Source organism: Pogona vitticeps, chromosome 3 (genome assembly GCF_051106095.1).
Source record: "Pogona vitticeps strain Pit_001003342236 chromosome 3, PviZW2.1, whole genome shotgun sequence".
In the NCBI taxonomy this organism is placed as follows: Eukaryota; Metazoa; Chordata; class Lepidosauria; order Squamata; family Agamidae; genus Pogona; species Pogona vitticeps.
The window spans coordinates 43,910,506-43,929,709 of record NC_135785.1 but is presented as its reverse complement, the minus strand read 5'-3'; the positions used below and the strand labels follow the sequence as shown (position 1 = coordinate 43,929,709).

The window sequence follows — 19,204 nt, the reverse complement described above, 5'->3', positions numbered from 1 at the left end:
GAGGACTTGGTTTTCCTTCCCCTGATCATCCTTGTTGCTGTTCTCTGAACTTGCTCCAGTTTGTCGGCATCCTTCTTAAAGTGTGGTGTTACTCATGGGATTTGGAGATGACACGTCTGTCAATGCAGCCTAAAATAGTGTTTGCTCTTTTTTTGCAGCTGCATCACACTGCATGTTCATATCACAGTGTGTGCAACTGTTAGTATGCAACTGTCACTCCACTGGGTCCCATCCCCACACTTGGTCTCATCCGCTTCTGCCCTCCATGTTTATCATTTAGATCTGTGGCCCAAATATTGCGCTCCAGGCATCTGATGACGCAGATTGTAATCCAGAGAAACTCACGCTGAAATAAATTTGTTAGTCTTAAAGGTACCAGATTGTTTTGTTTTATTGTTGTTGGCTAAAGATTGCTTTCCAGTCAGAACAGCAGCAAGAGTTATGAACCTCATCAGAGAACAATAAACAAAGTTGTGTTGGTTTGACAATTCTTAGATTTTTTTTAACTTGTAGGAATATCTTTTCTGTGATGTGTGCTTTTTAAAACCATGCTACTTGAGATCTGCTCTGTGAAACACAGTATCCTGCACTTTATCCACTGAATTTGGGATGTTTATCTAAAAGCCTTTAAAATTGAGTATCAACCAGCAAACTGTTCTAAAAGTGCCAGCAAAGTGTACAGTCCAGTGGCTCTAAGCAAGAGGGTAAAGAGTGAAGAACAAAATCCCAAACTGCAGTTATAATTTCAAACACATTTCAGAAGTAAATGTGATTTTTGCTGTCATAACTTTGCTCAATCATGGACATACCTTTGTATAACATTGTTTAGGATTCCTGGCCAAGTGAAATAACTATTTCAGTTCATACTGCAGAGCTCTTATTCCCTGCACCATCCTCTTATGGGATTCACTGAAGTTTATAACATGGAGTTTCACATCTCATAGAGACAATGGAGGCGTTCATAATCTCAACTGCATTGAAATACAAGGTGTGAATAGGTGCTCCAGCAATACATTTCAGGTTCAGCTAAAATCTACTGCTGGAGCATTTGTTAGGGCTGAGCTAAGATGACAGACAAGACAGCCAGACATGCGTGCTTTTACTATTTTACTATTTTAGGCACTCGTTGCAGTGCCTTGTACCTTGTACTGAAACACACCACCTGAACTGCCAATCTTCAAGTAGACAAAACAGTGCCGTCCACACATGAGAGAAGCATCAAAATGTCTGACAAATTCTGTATCTTGCAAAAATATAGAAATTGGTGTTGGTAGTGGAAAAGAGCATCCTGCGAAAAGGTGTAGGTAGCTGACTGAAACACTGTCTGAAATCCTGTTGCTTAGCCTAGGCAATTTCACTAGAGTAGGTCCATTGGGTCAGTGGTGAGTCAACTCTTTCATATGTTCAACTGATTCAAATGGGCTTACTCCAGTGCAATGTACTATGCTAAGCAACAAGATTTCGGCAAATGGAAAACAGCACTCTATATAGTTGCAGGTCATGCTGTGGTAAGCCCACTTGTGTGGTCTTTCTCTGAGCCACAGACCTCCCCTTGCTTTTGTCTACATATGTACCAAAGAAGCACATAGCCAAGTCCTAGCAGAGACTGAAACACTTGCCTGGACTGTCCTTTATCTCTAAGGACACATTCACCCTGTTGGCCACAAAGCCCAAACAAATCTAACCGAAACCAAACCAAACTAAACCAAACTGAAAGAAAAAATGAATGAACGAACGAACGAACGAATGAACGAACGAACAATCAAACAAATGATTGAACTGTAGAGAGTCTTGGGGGCACCTTACAGACAGGCAGCACAAATCCTACATATGTTGGCTTAAAAGTAATCCCCACTGAGTTCAAGTGAACTTTCTCCCAGGTAGCTGTTGAAGTTTTCATAAGCCGTAGAACACATATATCATACAAAACCTGATGATCCTTAGATGCCAGCAATCTCTTTCATGTTTCTATTGCAACAGACTGCCACAGCTTTCCTTCTAAAATTAGTGTTCTTGTTTTATTTGAAATGTGGTCTGCTGCAAGCGTGTTGTTCCATGTGCAATCACCACCTCTAAATTAAGTTCCACAAGGAAGCAGCTTTCTTCTTTAATTACTCATTTCCTTATAAGGACTATTTCTTTCCACATGAAATGAGTGTTGGAATTGCCAATCATGGGAGACAAGGCGTGTGACTGATGTGTGTCAAGACCAGAAAGGCACCAAGTCTCACCATCTAGGGGGAAAAGAAGCAGAGGTACAGATCGCTTGCCACAGCCGAAAGGCTTTAAATAGTCATCCACCTCTGCCATGGCCAGCAATGTCTCTTTTGCATTAACTGTGGCAACTCCAGAGCCATTCCTTAGAGGGAACCATATCTTGAAGCCAACAGCTACTGACACCACCAGCTTCTTTCATCAGTATCACTGCATTCTGTTTATTAAAGGTAAGTGGAAAGGTTCAGAAGATAAATGATTGGGGGTCCCTTTGATGATGATGATTTGCTGAAGTGACAAGTCGAGTTACCTCAGCCTTTAGAAGCTTAATCTGAAGTTCATAAATGGTGTGCTTTAACTCCCTGCTGAGACAGGTTCACAATATTTCTGGACAAACTGCACATTCCAGATAGTTCATCAATGGAAGATGAAATCCATTAACACTCCAGAGACATAACTGAGGTAGATCTTCATGACTGAGAATACACACAAATTCACTTGCAAAGTTCCAGAAGTCTCAAATGAAACAAAATTATATGCAGACCACAAGTTATGTCCAGCACTTGTTGCATTCCATCTTCTAATGACAGGTCATCTATTATGTACAGTTTCTCTCCTGTTAAACTAGTTAGTTGTTCAGTTGCCGTACAGACGCTAGTCCTCTTTCTCCAGTGTCACAATTTGAGTTGAAAGAATGTTAGGAAGATTCTGCTGATTTCAGAAATGTAACTGGGATGTAAAGATGAGCCTTTTGATTGGGCAATACCCAGGCTGGTGCTTTGTCATCAAGTATGTGAAACTAGTACATTCTGTGGTCAAAAAGCCACTAGCTTTCATATGACAGTTTGACTGACAAATGTACAGCTCATGTCTCAGAAGAGACACTTCAGCCACGTGAACCTAGACAGATGGCATGGAAGAGCAGTCAACTGTTCAATGGTTCTAAGCTGTGTGATTTCTCTGATGGTAGATGAAATATATTACAGTGGTCATCATGGAATCATCCATGCCTCCTGAACTGATGTGCTTGTACCTTACATAACAGTGAGAAGTTCAATTCATGTAGCAATCTTGTAATTTCCTTAATAAGCACGGGCCCCTTCCAGAGCCACCTCTGCAGAAAGCTGCTCTTAGACTTTTAGGGGTGGGTGGATGCAGTGCTGACAATCTGTTACTCACAAACCATCAAATATGTTCAAAGCTTCTTTTCAATAAATGGAGGAGCTTTTCAAAATATTTTAAAATCAAGATTCTTTTAACATTACACCAGCCTCTAGTATCCCAATGGCCTTCTTAGCTCTTTTGCTAAAGCACAGAAGAAAGAGCCAGAAGTCCTGCAGGGGGGAATCATGTCTTTTGATTAAAGCACTGCTACTGGAGGAAAAGGTTATTTAACCTTCCCGAATGAATTTTTCCTGATCAAATTCTTCCTCCCAGGGACTACTGTTAGCCTTACACAGAGAGAGAAACAAAGGTGGGGCGAGGGGGGGGGGAGGGAGAATAAATAGAAACCCCACACGGGCAAGTTGAGTAGCTCCAAACAATGTTTTGAACACTCCATGGCCTTGTCTTCTGTACTGAACTTTATGGGGGCTTCATAAAACATTGTCTTCTACTTGTAACTTTCCCCTTTTCTTCACTGCTTCTTTCACATCCTCTTCCCCAGTTTTTCATTTGTTTTTTCTTAGTGGAGAAATTCCACCAAGGGAAAAAAATACAGAAGAGCTACACAATATTCAATGGCTAACATGTTAAGTACTATATCTAGAGAGATCCCTAAAAACATCTTTTGACTAGCAATAAGACCAAAAAGTTTGGATGGTTGGATTAAATCAGGAGAACTGTATAGAAAAAAAGAGACTGAAACACCCCTGCCACCAAAGCTCAAGTCAAACATGTAGCTCTTCACACCAACACCCACACTCTTATGCAAATTAAGAGATCCTGTCTTCATAATCTTTTGAGATAGCATCCAGAGGTAAAGAATGTGAAATAAAGCCGATCCCCTCAAGGAATGTGTATGTGAAAGCCACAGCTTTCTGATGCATCACCTGAAGGACATCTGGATGTTTTGTGATACAATTGAATCTTGGCCATCTGATTACAACTGTAGGGTGTGTCCATGTACATGACAGTTTTACAACAGCATCCAGCATGGCCAACGGTGAAGGTGACAGAAGTTGCAAATCAACACATTCTAGAGGAGTCCAGGTGGGGCACAATTGACTTTGACCTATAGAGAATGGCTGATGGTCGGATTCCAAAGGATCTCCTATATGGAGAATTAGTGCAGGGAAATCGCCCCAGAGGGAGACCACAGCTGCGATACAAGGATATCTGCAAGCGGGATCTCAAGGCCTTAGGAATAGACCTCAACAGATGGGAAACTCTGACATCTGATCGTTCAGCCTGGAGGCAGGCGGTACATCACGGCCTCTCCTAATTTGAAGAGACCCTTGTCCAGCAGGCCGAGGCAAAGAGGAAGTCACAAAGGAAGCAAAACCAGGGAGCTGGACAGGGGACAGATTGGATTTGTCTTCACTGTGGAAGAGATTGTAACTCTTGAATTGGCCTCCTCAGCCACACTAGACGCTGTTCCAAGTCCTCCATACAGAGCACGCTACCATAGTCTTTTGAGACTGAAGGATGCCTACAATAGATGCTAGTATGGTATGGCTTAGTTTAACTAAGAGAATCCTCAGGGTAGTGCAGTGTATAGAGTGAAAACTGAGGTTAAATTCCCTGTTCAGCCACAAAAACTCATTGGGGAAGTGGAGCTAGTAAAACAACTCCCTAAATAGCTCTTTTACCTGGAAAACCCTATTAGGGTCACTATAAGTTGGTTCTGATATGACAGCACATAACATATACAGTCTGACTAAATCAAAGCTTTTCTCCTGAACTTACGTAGGCTGACTAATCAGAAAAATATTGGATACCAGCGTTGCAGTTAGAAACTGATTCCATTTAAAAGTTAAAGCAAGCTTGTCTTCCCATAAAAGTTTCAGCAGCAATATGCATGGCATTCAGTTGCTAATTGCTTGTGATAACAAAGCTTCTGGCTTTGGAGAATGATTTTTAAAGGGCTGATGTTTCACCTCCTCTTGAATGCATAACTATCATTTTGTCTGTGTCTGCCCTTAGTCAAAGGTTAATAGAGAATGCCACCGTCATTTCTTCTTCTCCTCTTTCCTTTTCTTTCCTTTACCTCTGCAGGGTGCTTGAAATGTTCTTGGCCTTCACAAGAATGAGTGCAATTTTGGAAGGGAAATGGGGCTCCATAAATGAAGGAAAAACTGATTAGATCTCCAAATTGTCTCAGTGGTGGGGAACACATTATGTATCATTGTATTGTTTATGTGATTTTGTGTTTTTAAAGCTTTCTTTTTCTTACGTTTTCTTTGTTGTTTGCATTTTTAGTATCATTTTTTTAAAAGGACATGTGCACGACAACCTGTGCTCGGCTCCTGGGGCCATGCCTCCTTACCTTGGGCCTGCTTTCCATCTTTGCCAACCTCCTCCTCCTCTTTCCCAGCTGGGAAAGCCATTACTTAATCTTGCGCCAGATTACGGAGAAGGCAATGCTCCTGCCAGGACTGTGGGGTGGAGGCCTTTTAGTAAGTGGTTATTTCTCCAATATATCTTTGCAAAGAATTTGAATGTGAAACAGCCCTAGCCCTTTTGTTGTGTTAATCAGTTAATGAAAAAGTGGTGGATACTGAAGAACTTGAAGCTATTCTTCTTTGTGGCTGCCTATAGTCCTGCTGTGTAGCAAAAAGAGAATTTTGACCAGAAATTCAAAACTTCGCAACCATTAGGGCCTGTCTTTCTCTCTACTGGTTTATTTCTCTTTGTTTCCTGCTTTGATGGTGGTACTGCCAAAGTACATAATAGCTATCTCTTGTTGCTCTTTCTCTTGTGTTCTCCAGACTGGAGGTGAACAAATAATTCCTCCAGAAATAATTCTGATGGTCCTCATCCCCATCCCAGGTCATGGCTGTTTGCATACCCTTTTCACTGGAATTACTCCCGCCCACCCCAAGGCCCAGAAATACACAAGTAACAGCATGGACCTGGACAAGGATCTGATCAGAGTGTGTCCAAAAGAGCACCCTGTGTGCTTTATTTGGGCATGGACTGGTCCAGGGAACCAATGCACATCCCTAATGTATGCTGTGCTCTCAGATGATGCTAACATATTACGACTAGATTCCTTCTGATGTTTGCATAAGGTTTGTGTAACTTGCTGTGGCTAATTAACTCTTGATTGCATGCCTAGTCACCTGCCTCACTGTGCAATCAAAATGTGCCCCAGTATCTCATCAGAACTATCCATTGCAAGTTACAAAAGCCTTGAGGACATACCAATAGGACTCTGGGATTTTTTGTCTTTGCCCTAGCCCTCCTAAATTCCTATGGATGCCCTTGCATGTAAATACATCTACTATACACCTACGATTGTGACTAAAAATACAAATCATGCTATGTGCCTCATCCCACCAGAAAGGGTTGCTTTAATAAGAATTATCTCCCTTAAAGCAACCCTTCCCTCTGCCAGAAAATGGCTCCAGCCTGGCTCCCAAAAGTAGAAGTCCTAAAGCTGGACCAAAAAGCTTGGACCCAGATCAAGGTCAAGCTGGAGAACATTTCCAGACAGATCCACAAGTGATCCAAATTGCAGTCTGTTTCCCCATGTGATCACATCCATGATTGCATAAAAATAACATCTAAAGAAGTATCTGAACAAGATGTGAATTTGCTGCCTCAGAAGGGCAGGATTTCCAGAACAGGAGTGGTATCTTTGTGAGCTCTCCACCATTGGAGGCATCCAGAAAGTTAGACAGCCATGTATCAGATATACAGTACTTTAATCTGGATTCCTGCATTGAGCAGGGGGTTAGACATGATGACCTCATCGGCTCCCTCAGACTTCATTATTATCTAAGAACTACAGACCTGGAAGGGACCCTATGGATCATCGAGTCCAACCCCTGTTAAGGAGGCCCAGTGGGGAATCAAACTGTCAACCTCCACAGCCAGATGATGCCTTAAACCACTGAGCTATCCAGCAGTTCTTCTATCATCTTAAGGACAGAGCGTAAAAATCTGTGATGGTGTTGAACTCATTTTTCTATCAACTTCAACCAGCATGGACAATGCACAGGGATAATTAGGGATGTGGTACATTGAGGTCAGGAGGACTGCAGGCTACCTAGCCACATCCTAAGAAAAGACATGGAGAACTGAACAATGACTGCCACAATTCAATGCTTCCAAATGCAGAATTAGTTGATCATATGAGGAAAGAGTGCTTAATTGGATGACTCTTTGTGTGTGTGTGTGTGTGTGTGTGTGTGTGTGTGTGTGTGTGTGTGTGTGTGTGAGAGAGAGAGAGAGAGAGAGAGAGAGAGAGAGAGAGAGAGAGAGATGATGATGATAAAGGGGCTCTTCATAGGCCTGACTCTGGCTCACTGAAGAAAGCTGTTCATTGTAAATCATTCTCTCACACAGGTTTTCCCTGCAGCAATTCAGATCACAAGCATTGGATGGGGGTGGAGTTGCAGTAGAAGCTCTGGAAATTGTCAGAAGGTAAGGTAGGGGCTGACTCATCCTGCTAATGAGAAGGTTCCCACTTTAAAGGTAGGGAATTTTCAGGAATTTTCCATTCTGGATTATGCGCAGAGGAGGGAAAAAAACTGTTTCCTGAAGTATATCAGGCAGAAGTAATTACTCTGGTTGTTCTGCACGGCAGCCCTTTAGAAGCAAACACTGCTCCTGTTGCTCCACATCCCCAAGATTAAGCAGTATAGTTGAAGAGGTCTCACATAACTCACATAATTTTTGTGCCTCTTTTGCCTACAGATGTTTCTCACCATTGTGTTATCAGCACTGGCTCTGCTGGGGTCAGCTGCTTGTTTTATTATGTCTGGTGTGGGCTTGGCAGAGGGCCCCTACTGTCTCTATGTTGCCATCCACAATCAGGTGAAGACGGAGCAGTGGGGTTACCCATTCCGTGAGATGGACAATCAGGCCTTGGATGATGGCAGGTAAGGGAATGTTGAGTTCATGATTCAGCTGATGGCAAAACAAAATGGCTCCCACTTGATAGACCAACACATTCTAAGAGCTGAGACTTTTGCACTTAAACAAGGAACTTTGAGAATCTCTTACCAGTGAGTTCAGATTCATAGCAGCAAAGGAGATTTGTAAATGATGGTCATGCTTCTGGGATATACTGTACTTGGTTTTGAAGAGAGAGCAATTATGTGAAACATCTCAGTATTTGTAAATGAGCGTTCTCTTGTACACTCAATTGTATTGAATTGAATTAAACATTTTTAATCTACATTTTCAACATTTGGGGATGTTTTGGGTTCTCACAGCATATTCCTTGATCATCTCTTTCTCTCCTTTATACACAAACAAATTATCTTTATTTTATTGAAGAAAGATTATTCCCTAAAACAAACAGGGACAGAAAATTCCTCATCCAAGGGGTAGTAAATTCTGTGATAGTCATATCAATGCAGCTTAGTTATAGGAAATCACAAAATTCACAATAGCTGATACAAGCTGGGAGTAATGATACTCAGGAGGAGGAAAGATATTGGAGGGACCAAACTGAGTATTTGTCTTAGGCATCCAGAGCTAAAGTATTTTTCTTCAGAATTAGATGTAATAAACTTCCTGTCCTGCACTCCTCAGTGTTATGCTAAATTTCTTTCATTCACATAGCAAGCACCAAAAATATGATTTTAGTGTGATGAAGGCAGAGGAAGAACTTCCTGGGAGAAATTCCCACAAGGGAGAAGAATGAATTCTGTCAATATATGTACAGCTAGGAAGAAGAAGAAAAGAATTAGCTAAGAATTTCAATGTGGAGCCCACAAGGATTGCTGAGGCCTGCTCAAAGAATGGCAAAATTTCCTCTTGCAGTTCCTGGAGGGCATAAGGGTACTAATTCAATTGTGAATTAGTTCCTTATTCAATTGTGAAACAAGTCCCTTTATAAATATATATATAACCACACCTTTTGGAAACGCTTGCCCTGAATCTCCTTTTCTAATCTCTGTTCCTTGAAACTTTCTAATTCAAAATCTGCTCTTTTAAGGATAAAGAACTACTTGTATGACCCCACACTTTGGAAGTCTGTTTGCATCGAACCTCAGAACATTGTGGCCTGGAATGTCTATTTCTTTTCTGCCCTTCTAATCATCAGTATGGTGGAGATGGTCCTGTCTGTTCTCCAGATCATCAATGGGTTCTTTGGATGTATCTGTGGTTTTTGTGAAAAGAAATAGGTAACATGGACTCAAAAATGTTTTACATCATATTTTCAGTCATTGCTGCCTCTTCATCTTACAGAGGAATGGGTCCCATTTCTCCGTATACACTCCAGCAGGGGAAGATAGCAGCAGGTAGTGATTGCTAAAGCTTGTCTCCTTCTGAACTAGGAGAACAATACCCAGAGGTGGCCCTTCCTGCAGGCATGGCGAGGCAGCTGCATCAGGTAGAAGATTTGAAGTCTTATGAGAGGACAGCAAACCATTAGTTTATTTATTTTTATTGTATTTTTATTGGCAGGCAGGGAAGAAGAAACACACATGTGGGATCTTTCTGTCTTATATGTCAAAATAACATGACTGTCTTTAGATACTAATACAGTACTCTGACTGATGTGGGCTGGGGAGAGGCATTTGGTACTCTCCTTCAGGCAGTGGAATGTTTTGGACCAGTGCTTCTGAAGCCCTAGCAGAGTGTTTATTCTTGGGATTATCAGCCAGAGTAACATGAAGGTCTAATTGGATGCATATTGTCCAGAAAAGGATCCAGATGCGATAATACCACACACACTGGCATAAAAAATACAGGGCTAGTCCAAACCATTTTGACTCCTGAGGCAAAGGACAAAATGAGTCGTCTTCTCATAACACGTACAGACAATGAACAGACTGGCAAATTTACTTTGGCGCCACACTGATGTCTGGCAACTGGAGCTGAGAACAGCAGACTAGCTTAGTAGTCAGAGGGAGGGTCATGTACTGTGCATAGCTCTTTAATCCAAACTCACGTATAGTTCTAGTTCTTGAGAATTTGCTGCCTGAGGTAGCAGCTTCATTTTGCCTCATGTTAGGACTGACCCTACATCTGTACAGCTATGGATCTCCAGATTCTTGTCACGCTGTCTTACACTTGGTGTCAGCATGACTTGGGCTCGGTTTTAGAATTGTGTAAAGTGACAGGCATGTAAAATTATGATGCCAGTTTTGAGCAGTTAGTAAAAACAAAACAGTTTTGGGGATGGTTCATGAAAAGTGTCTGTGAGTGTTCAATGCCAGGACTGAGACTGGGAGTGTCAGTGTTACAGGAAGACAAACTAGCCCTGACTACTTAATTTTGTTAGTTAACAGTAATGGGAAGCCCATGGTGGGGCAGAGAAGCAGCTCACTCATAGCATTTCAGGAGAAGATGCCCCTTCTGCTCATACTATGGGCTGCCTCTGAAAAGAAGACACCTTCTACTAATTTGGAAAGTAATTAATTTCTATTCCTTTCCTTCTCTCCAGCATTTAAAATTACATTCAGATTTTTTTTTTAAAAAAAAAGGGTCAATTTTGGCTGTTTTTTGGAAAATGCAATCATTTGAATACAAAGAAATCTCAGCCAGTCAAACTGATGAAAACGGACCCCAATTCACTAATTGTGTGGAAGAGTACAAAGATATATGCTAAGTCTGTGCCTTAGTTTTGGTTTTCATTATTGCAGGTTCAGCACAGATCTGACTTCTGTTTCTCTCTGGAAAGCACAAGGCAAAGCCTGCCAGAGAATAGTTAGTCATTGCCCACCTTCTGGAGGAAGATATATTTCCTTGCCCTCTATGATAATATAGGTCACCCTTTACCGGGAAATATGCAGTGGAACCACAGTCACTAAAGGAACTGTTACTCTGGCAAGAAGCTGGGAGGATGACTTCAGATTATTGATCAAAAGACTTTTACAGTATAAATACAGTGATGTTATAATGATTATCTACCCATTATCCTTATCCTTGTGGTTAAGCAGCAGTGCCACAGCCAGTGCTCGGGACTTGCATTCAATCCTGACAGGCAGAGGTTGCTGGGTCAAGCTTGACTGAGCCTTCCATTCTTCTGAAGCTGGTAATTGAGTACAGTATCTCGCTTGCTATGGGTGGGGGCAAAGTGCGGCCTGCATAATTAAACTGTGAACTGCCCTGAGAGTGTTTTAAGCACTATGGGGCACTGTATAAGCAGCACACTTTGCTTTTGCTTTATCCTAGTAATGATTATCCTGAGTACCTCACCAACCCTCTGACTATGACTCTAAAACAATTATTTTTCAAACCCAAGAAACCCTTGCTACATTATGTCAAAGTAGTTTTGATTTTCTGGAGGCAGAGGGGGAGGTACATACAAAAACATGAATGCAAAATTTCTGCTCCAGGTTATATTAGATGGCCTGATTTGGGGTCTTTCTTTCTACCTACCGATGCACAGTCTGTTTCTCTGAGTCCATGCAATTTGTGTATGGTTTGGCAACTGGAGAGAAGAACCACTAAAATCCATTTGAAATTTTGGTCCAACAACAAGTGCATTCTCCAGAGACAATATGGTTCAAACTGAGCAACACAAATAGCATATCATTAGATGAGGGAATTCCTTAAGTGTTGAAAGATGATGCCTGTTCATCACAACACAAGTTTTTCTCACTTCGCTCATTTTGCCAGTTTGTTTGCTTTGGCTTGTGATTGGCCTCTAGGAGGTAAACGCAGGATTCATTTGCCTGCTTAATGAATTTAGAATGCCATTACTTAAGAAATTGATTTTGAAGAAGTAGCTGTCTTAGACTATGCAAGCACATCAGACCAAAAAAAAAAAAAAATCAACAACGTAAGACAAAAATGTAGTGACACTTTAAGACTAACTGCTATATTCTCATGTGAACTTTTGTGGATCAAGTCCACTTCCTCAGATATAAGAGTGAAACTGTACAATGGTTATATTTATCCATGGCCCCATGAACAGGTGGGGAAACAAATAAGACAAAGTGACAATAATTTGTTAGTACAGTAATGGAATAAGCAGATTGTGAATAATTCCAGTTATCAGTCTAGGTAAAAATAGCATAGCTGACAAAATGGTGACTTGCAGGTTGTTCAAAGAGTATCTAGATAGATGTAAGTGTTGAGATTTATGCCCACTAATTATTTTGCACAGAGATTGCCCTGTTTGTCTTATGTAGAGTGCAAAAGAACATTATCGGCAACAAATGGTGTTGATTGCATTGACAGAAGAACAAGTAAACACAACACTGATGTTCATGGTGTTGTTAATGGGTTTGTAATGGTATTGTCAGAACAGATGTGGGGCCAGAGCTGGCATCTGGGATTGCAGGAGAGTTCAGTTTTAATTTCTGCATCTTTACATACAACCATTGTCAAATACACAATACAGCAATACTGGCAACTCCTTTCCAACTTCCTATTTCAAGAGACAAGCTTTTTTTGCAATGCAGCTGCTGAAGATGGAATCTAATGGGAAGCTGGGAGGTGTTTTTAGACATGTGGTTTGTATTTGCTTCCTTTCACAAGATGATTTCAGAAGTATCCTATTGATGAAACTCTGCCAAATAAAGCCAGATTAGCTCCATCTGTAGTGTGCTTTGCCACACAGAAGATACTTCATCTAAGTTGATTTGCTGCTGAAAATGGGTTTTAATCTGTTAACTACTGTTATTTATTTTCTTCACTGACATAGAGGCTGACTACATGGGTCATTTGGCCTGATGTTTGGAGCACTGCAAGGATGGGCTGATACACTCCTAAAGCTGGGGATTAGAGGATGTCTTTGCTAGAGTGCACCAGCCCTCCTCTGAGCGTTCTTGCCTGCACCTTTCTGGACCCTATCAAGGGGCTTCTATTTCTCTTATGCAGGTAGGATCATGCTGATGTGGATCAGTTCCTGCTCACATGATTGCTGGAACTAATCTAAAGCAAGTCCTTCTCTTTCAATTTGCCAACATCATGAAGTGAGTTAATAAGCAATATTGGCAAATTAATTGCTTCCCCTGCTTGGCAGAGGGCAGGGGAAGAGGGGGATTTTTTAAAACTCTATATAGACTATCACTGATATGCTACATCAGTTCTACATATATTTTTATTAAAATTCTCTGCTTCATCTTAAAGGGCCAGTCAAGAAACCACCCACCGTACCTTTGACTGCATGCAGTTTCTTGATCGGCCCTTTAAGAGAGAGCAAAGAAAGGATTTTTAAAAATAATAACTGAGGCAGCATTTTATACACAGTCTATATACAGTCAAAAATATTCTTTCATTTCCCTTGCCCTTTGCCAAGAGGGGGAATGATCAATTTGCCAGGATCATAAATTGGCTCTCTTATTAAGCCACTTCGTAATATTGGCAGAAACCATTTCTGACAATTCCCAAGCAGCCCATACTTGTTTGCTCTTTGCTCCTAGTGTAGTCATACCTATAATTTTATTTGATGTGTTGTTAATTAACATGTGTTATAATGTTTTAATTATAATTTTATTATTTACTTGTAGTAAACAGCTACAATGCATTGACTTAATGTATTATTTAATGTAAATGTAATAAATAATTTTACCAAATAAATGAATAAATATGACAAAATATGAAAGAAAGATGCATAGCTCTTTTTAACAAAAACTCTATGGCCAAACTTTTGCACCATTTACAATGTGTAGTAGTAGTAGTAGTAGTAGTAGTAGTAGTAGTAGTAGTAGTAAACTTATTGTTGCTGCTGCCGCCAGCACCATAACCATCATCCTATTGCCTAAACAACACATGGAAGGAAAATTAAGTAAATTTTATTCTGTTCTTGTCAGCTTTCCATTATGTAACCAATTAAGTAGCCAATTTCACAGTATGAGCAAGAACATATTGTAGAGTTTAGAATTTCTGGTAAATTCCCTTTTGCTACACAGTTGAAGTATGGTAATCCAGAGGAGTACAAGTTTTCCAGTAGCTGGCACCTAAAGTCTCAATAACTTATTCCGAGACATTTGTGGGAGAAATAATAAAACATTTCTTTACTTATAGTTGCTTGAAATTACAAACTTGTGTATGCTGCTTTCTTTCTGCACACATACTTAGTAACCAATTGAACTGATCAACAGCAAACAAACAATTGCCACCAACAGAGGAAAGTACACACAACAGAAAGGTGGGTTTCTCTTTGAATTAAAAGGGTGGAAGTAATGACCAGTTCCCGCCAACCTAGTGGTTCAAAAGCATGTAAAATATGAGTAGATAAATAGGAACCACCTCGGTGGGAAGGTAACAGCGTTCCGTGTCTAGTCACACTGGCCATGTGACCACGGAAGATTGTCTTCGGACAAAAATCTGGCTCTATGGCTTGGAAACGGGGATGAGCACCGCCCCCTAGAGCCGAACACGACTGGACAAAAATTGTCAAGGGGAACCTTTACCTTTACCTTAATGACCGGTTTCGTGCTGTATAGAAACAATCACCCCAGCTCAGAAAAGTCCCTCTCTGTCACACAAACTACAGACAACATGTGAGGCTGCAAACAAAACTCCAGTAGGCTGAACATGTATGTATAAACAATATGTTCTATGGGTCCACTCTAGTTGGACTGGCTTGATAGTTAATTAGGGAAAGGCTTTGGAGCCAGAGGTCAAAACTTTGATTCCTCACTGTGCCTCCAAAGAGAAGAGCCAGCCTGTATAGCTTTGGGCAAGAAAATGTTAATGTTAATTAATTCAATAGGTCTGCTCTAAATGGAGTGACCAATTGATTCAGACTCTTGTGTTCTCTCTTGTACTTACACTAGTACCTCAAACTGAGGAAGATAAAAATAGATTCATAATGAAAGTAATAAAAATCATGAAATCATTACCATTATATGCCTATTAAAATTATATTATTGTACAGTATTATAAATAATGGTCACCAGTCCCTTCATGTCTCGGTTCTACAGAGAATATAGCTTGACTGCCCATCATTTGCAAGGATAAAAGGACACAAATTAAGAAGATGTCATCCTTATTTGAGAGTGGGTGCTGGATCCATGGGGTGGGTGAGGGAGCTTTAATATAACCTAAGTCCTCAGGGAAAACTGATATCAGGCACTGAATCAGTTTCAAAAGCAGTCTATGAGCAGTTCAGTCTTCTGGCAAATATGACCTGTTTCGGGATCTCCCACTGCAACCTTCAACAGATTACCTACCACTATTCACCCTTTTTAATTTGTTTGAAAAATGCTTCCTAGTCTCCAACTTAAAGCCATCACAGAGTGACTGAACTCAGTTCTCTGTATCCAGGAATGGGGAATCCATGGTCTTCCAGGTACATATGCATTACATCTCCCATCATTCCTAACCATTGCCCACATTGGCCAAGCCTGGATTCCAAGAACACCTGGAGAACACATGTGGAAACCCCCCCCCTTCTCATACTGTACACTGAGAACTGAAAAAGCTCTGTGTTTGCAAGCAGGACAGTGAAACCTAGGAGTTGCTAAGGGTGGGATATGAAAAACTGAGGTCTTTCCGATTCCCAATTCAGCAGGGATTTTCTGTGTAATACAACAGCCAGCAGGTGGCAGTCTCAAAAAAGCTAATGTCTACGAAGACTTTTTTGAAAACTGTCAACTTTCCCCTCGTTGGGGTCAAAGCAGATGACAAATTACTGTGTCTTTGCATGTAAGAGGCAGATGGGGTGTGTTTTAGCACAAATTGCCTTTGGTGGTTTCCAGTTCATAGGATCAGAGCAGACAGGAAATGTAACCCTTTCCTCCTCTGTTGCAATTATGAATTTAAAAACCCTCCTGTTAAATTGTTTATTTATTAGAACTGAGGGGGACCCTCCACTGGTACCAGCAGGAATGTCTCGTCAAAAGGAGAGAGAAAAGTTGGAGGTGGTTTTTAAAAATAAACGTCCATATTTCCTTTTGTGTATTTCCCTCTTTGAAATGAATGTAAGTGTGATAATATGAGAAATGTATATCAAGGTAATATCTGCAAAAAGATGTAATTTAGGAATGTTTTGAGAGCTTGATCTTTGTAAATTCCAATGCAAATTGATCTCCCAGACTAAATGGCAGGTCACAACGTAAACATCCTTCAGATGTTGTCAATATGCTGAATATTGTAGTGCAGCTTTTTCCCCTCAAGATAACATGTTTTTTTAAATGTGTATTTCAGAATAAAATTTGTTTATAATTGTATACCCTATGAAAAATACACTCAAAACATGTTTACTTATATAATTTTATGTGGATTTTAAAAATCATACATTAATGCAGAAACAAGATACTGTAGAACAAATGAATAGAAACATGAAGAATTTATATAAGCCAGAAATAGACATACAGTCCTGTTTACCACACAGCAGCTTCAAAATAGCTATGTGAAAATACTGGGTGTTTTTTTCTCTCTCTTCCCAGTACTTTCTTCACCCTAGAAGTGAACTGCTGGCCTGTGAATGCTTACACTTAAAAAACGTACATCAGTTCTTAGGCCTGTTATATGTTGGGGACTGAAGGTGGGCATTAGCGTCCTTTTGATTCTTCCATAGCATGTGGTGCTGAATGTCACAAACCTGGTAAATGCTAACATTCACTAGTAGTCCTTTTGATTTGAGGAAGCCACTCTTACATTTGCCAGTAAATCTCAAGGCCAACTATGCATAACTCATCAATTTCATCTTCATTTATATGATCAGATCTGGTGTTGTGCTTGTGACAGTGATGCCTCACCAGAGTGAGTGCATGCTTCAGGGAGGAGGAGAAAGGGGGACGAGAGAGAGAGAGAGAGAGAGAGAGATTCCAAACAGAAAAAGTTTCTTGTGGTTCTGTGATCTAGTAGGTCAAGAGAGAGCAACTTTTTTCTATGCCCCAATTTTAAAAGCTTTTTTTGTAAGGATTTAGTTCATTCTTGTGCCAAGAATGGTCTGTTCCTTCTTTGGCAACCTGGTAGGCAGAGAGAAGGAGGGAAACATCCTAGAGTGGTCGAAATGACTAGATAGGCGGGGTATAAATACAATCAATCAATCAATCAATCAATAAAATAAATAAATAAACATTTGGGAATATCAGAGAAGGTGTGTGTGTGAGAAAAGATAGCCTCATCCACAGCAGACTAGGGCTCTCTGCCTCCTACCACCTCAAATTGCCAGCATGTAGCACTTTCTAGGGTTGCCAGGTATCCGAGTGCCATGGAAGTGACAAGGAATTGTTGTATTTCCTTGAGTCTCCAGACAGAAAAAAACAAACCTCAGGATAAGAGGCTCTGGAGAATGGGAAGCTTTAATTTTAATTTTCGAGGTGTCTTTAAACCTTGAACATCCATTCCCATCCATTCCTAGCTGCCACCAGAACTCAGCATATGTGAGTGTGTTGCTATGTGTGCTGTACTTGCTTCCCATCCATCTGTGACATCACAAAGGCCTTTATCTGTGACATCACAAGGATTCACCCACTTTTCTCATTGTTTTTCACACTGAAATCTCAGGGAACAGGGTGCTCTTGACCTGGCAGCCCTAGTCCTTACAGGTTATCCCTGAAAATAAATTGCTTGAGACAGAAAGAAATGTATCCTGCTTTTGGAATAAATAAATGATGGCAACTTGGAGGGGCAAAATTGTGCACAGGGGAATTTACCACCAAAACATTGGTTGCAAGTCTCTAACTTATTGATTTTTTAAAAAATGACAATTGGCAAATGTCCCAAACCAGTCTTGTCCCAAAGTCTGCCTATATTAAAAGTCCAAGGAGCTTGTTAGTGTTGAACCTTTCAAAAAGCCTGGATGAGTCTATGTGTGTTCTATGGTATTATGCACACAACTACATTTGGATAAATAATAATAATAATAATAATAATAATAATAATAATAATAATAATAATAATAATAATAATAATAATAATAATAATAATAATAATAATAATAATAATTTATTGTCATTGTAAGTATATACACAGTATGCCCATACAACGAAATTCACAGACACCCAGAGACCAGACACATGCACACACATAGCATTCCCCAAACACTCCCCACCCACTAGAAGTCCCTCACTAAAAATACAAACATCTACACCTCAGGCCAAGTAACACAGTCCAACTAATTATTCACTACTGGTGGTCTTTAAGGACATTATTAAGTGCAATTATAGCTCTAGGATAAAAACTATTTAGAAAACGTGTGGTCCGAGTCTTAATTGTTCTATATCTTCTGCCAGATGGTAACAGTTCAAAAAAGTTATAAGCAGGATGGGAAGAGTCTCTCAGGATGGTATGTGATTTCCTTAGACAGCGGGATATGAAGATATCATCCAGGGTTGGTAGCTGGAGCCCGATGATATTCTGGGCAATTTTAATGGTTCTCTGTAGAGCTTTTTTGTCCGCTACAGAGCTACTCCCAAACCATGCCAGAATGCCATAGGTTAGGACACTCTCAATGGTGCTACGATAGTAGGACAGAAGTAAATGTTGTGATAAATTTAACTTCCCGAGCATTCTCAGGAAATACAGCCTTTTCTGTGCCTTCTTTATTAGCACGTTGGCATTTATAGTCCATGAGAGGTCCTCTGAGATGTAAGTACCCAGAAATTTAAAACTACCAACTCTCTCCACTTCCTCACCGTTTATGTACAGTGGTAAATGTACATTTCTCTTCCTCCTAAAATCAATTATGAGTTCTTTAGTTTTTTTGATGTTAAGTGTGAGATGATTTTCTTTACACCATAGTATCAATCTTTGTACTTCCTTTCTATAAGCAGACTCATTGTTCTTATTTATGAGTCCCACCACTGTCGTATCATCCGCAAATTTAATAATTGCATTGGTGTTATATAGTGGGGTGCAATCATGTGTGTACAGGGAATAGAGGAAGGGACTTAGCACGCAGCCTTGGGGAGCTCCTGTACTTAGTACCAGGGTAGAAGAATGGTGGGATCCCATCCTTACT

The 19,204-nt window shown here is 40.4% G+C and overlaps 1 protein-coding gene across 1 annotated transcript; it reads left to right on the top strand.

Moving 5' to 3' along the window:
• Positions 1–2,331: 2,331 nt before the first annotated feature.
• Positions 2,332–17,275, top strand: TM4SF19 (transmembrane 4 L six family member 19). The gene is made up of 5 exons (XM_020786439.3): positions 2,332–2,444; positions 5,635–5,831; positions 7,726–7,803; positions 8,077–8,261; positions 9,326–17,275. The coding sequence occupies exons 2-5, from the start codon at positions 5,655–5,657 to the stop codon at positions 9,513–9,515; spliced, it is 630 nt and encodes a 209-aa protein (XP_020642098.3). The 5' UTR covers positions 2,332–2,444; positions 5,635–5,654; the 3' UTR covers positions 9,516–17,275.
• Positions 17,276–19,204: the final 1,929 nt, after the last annotated feature.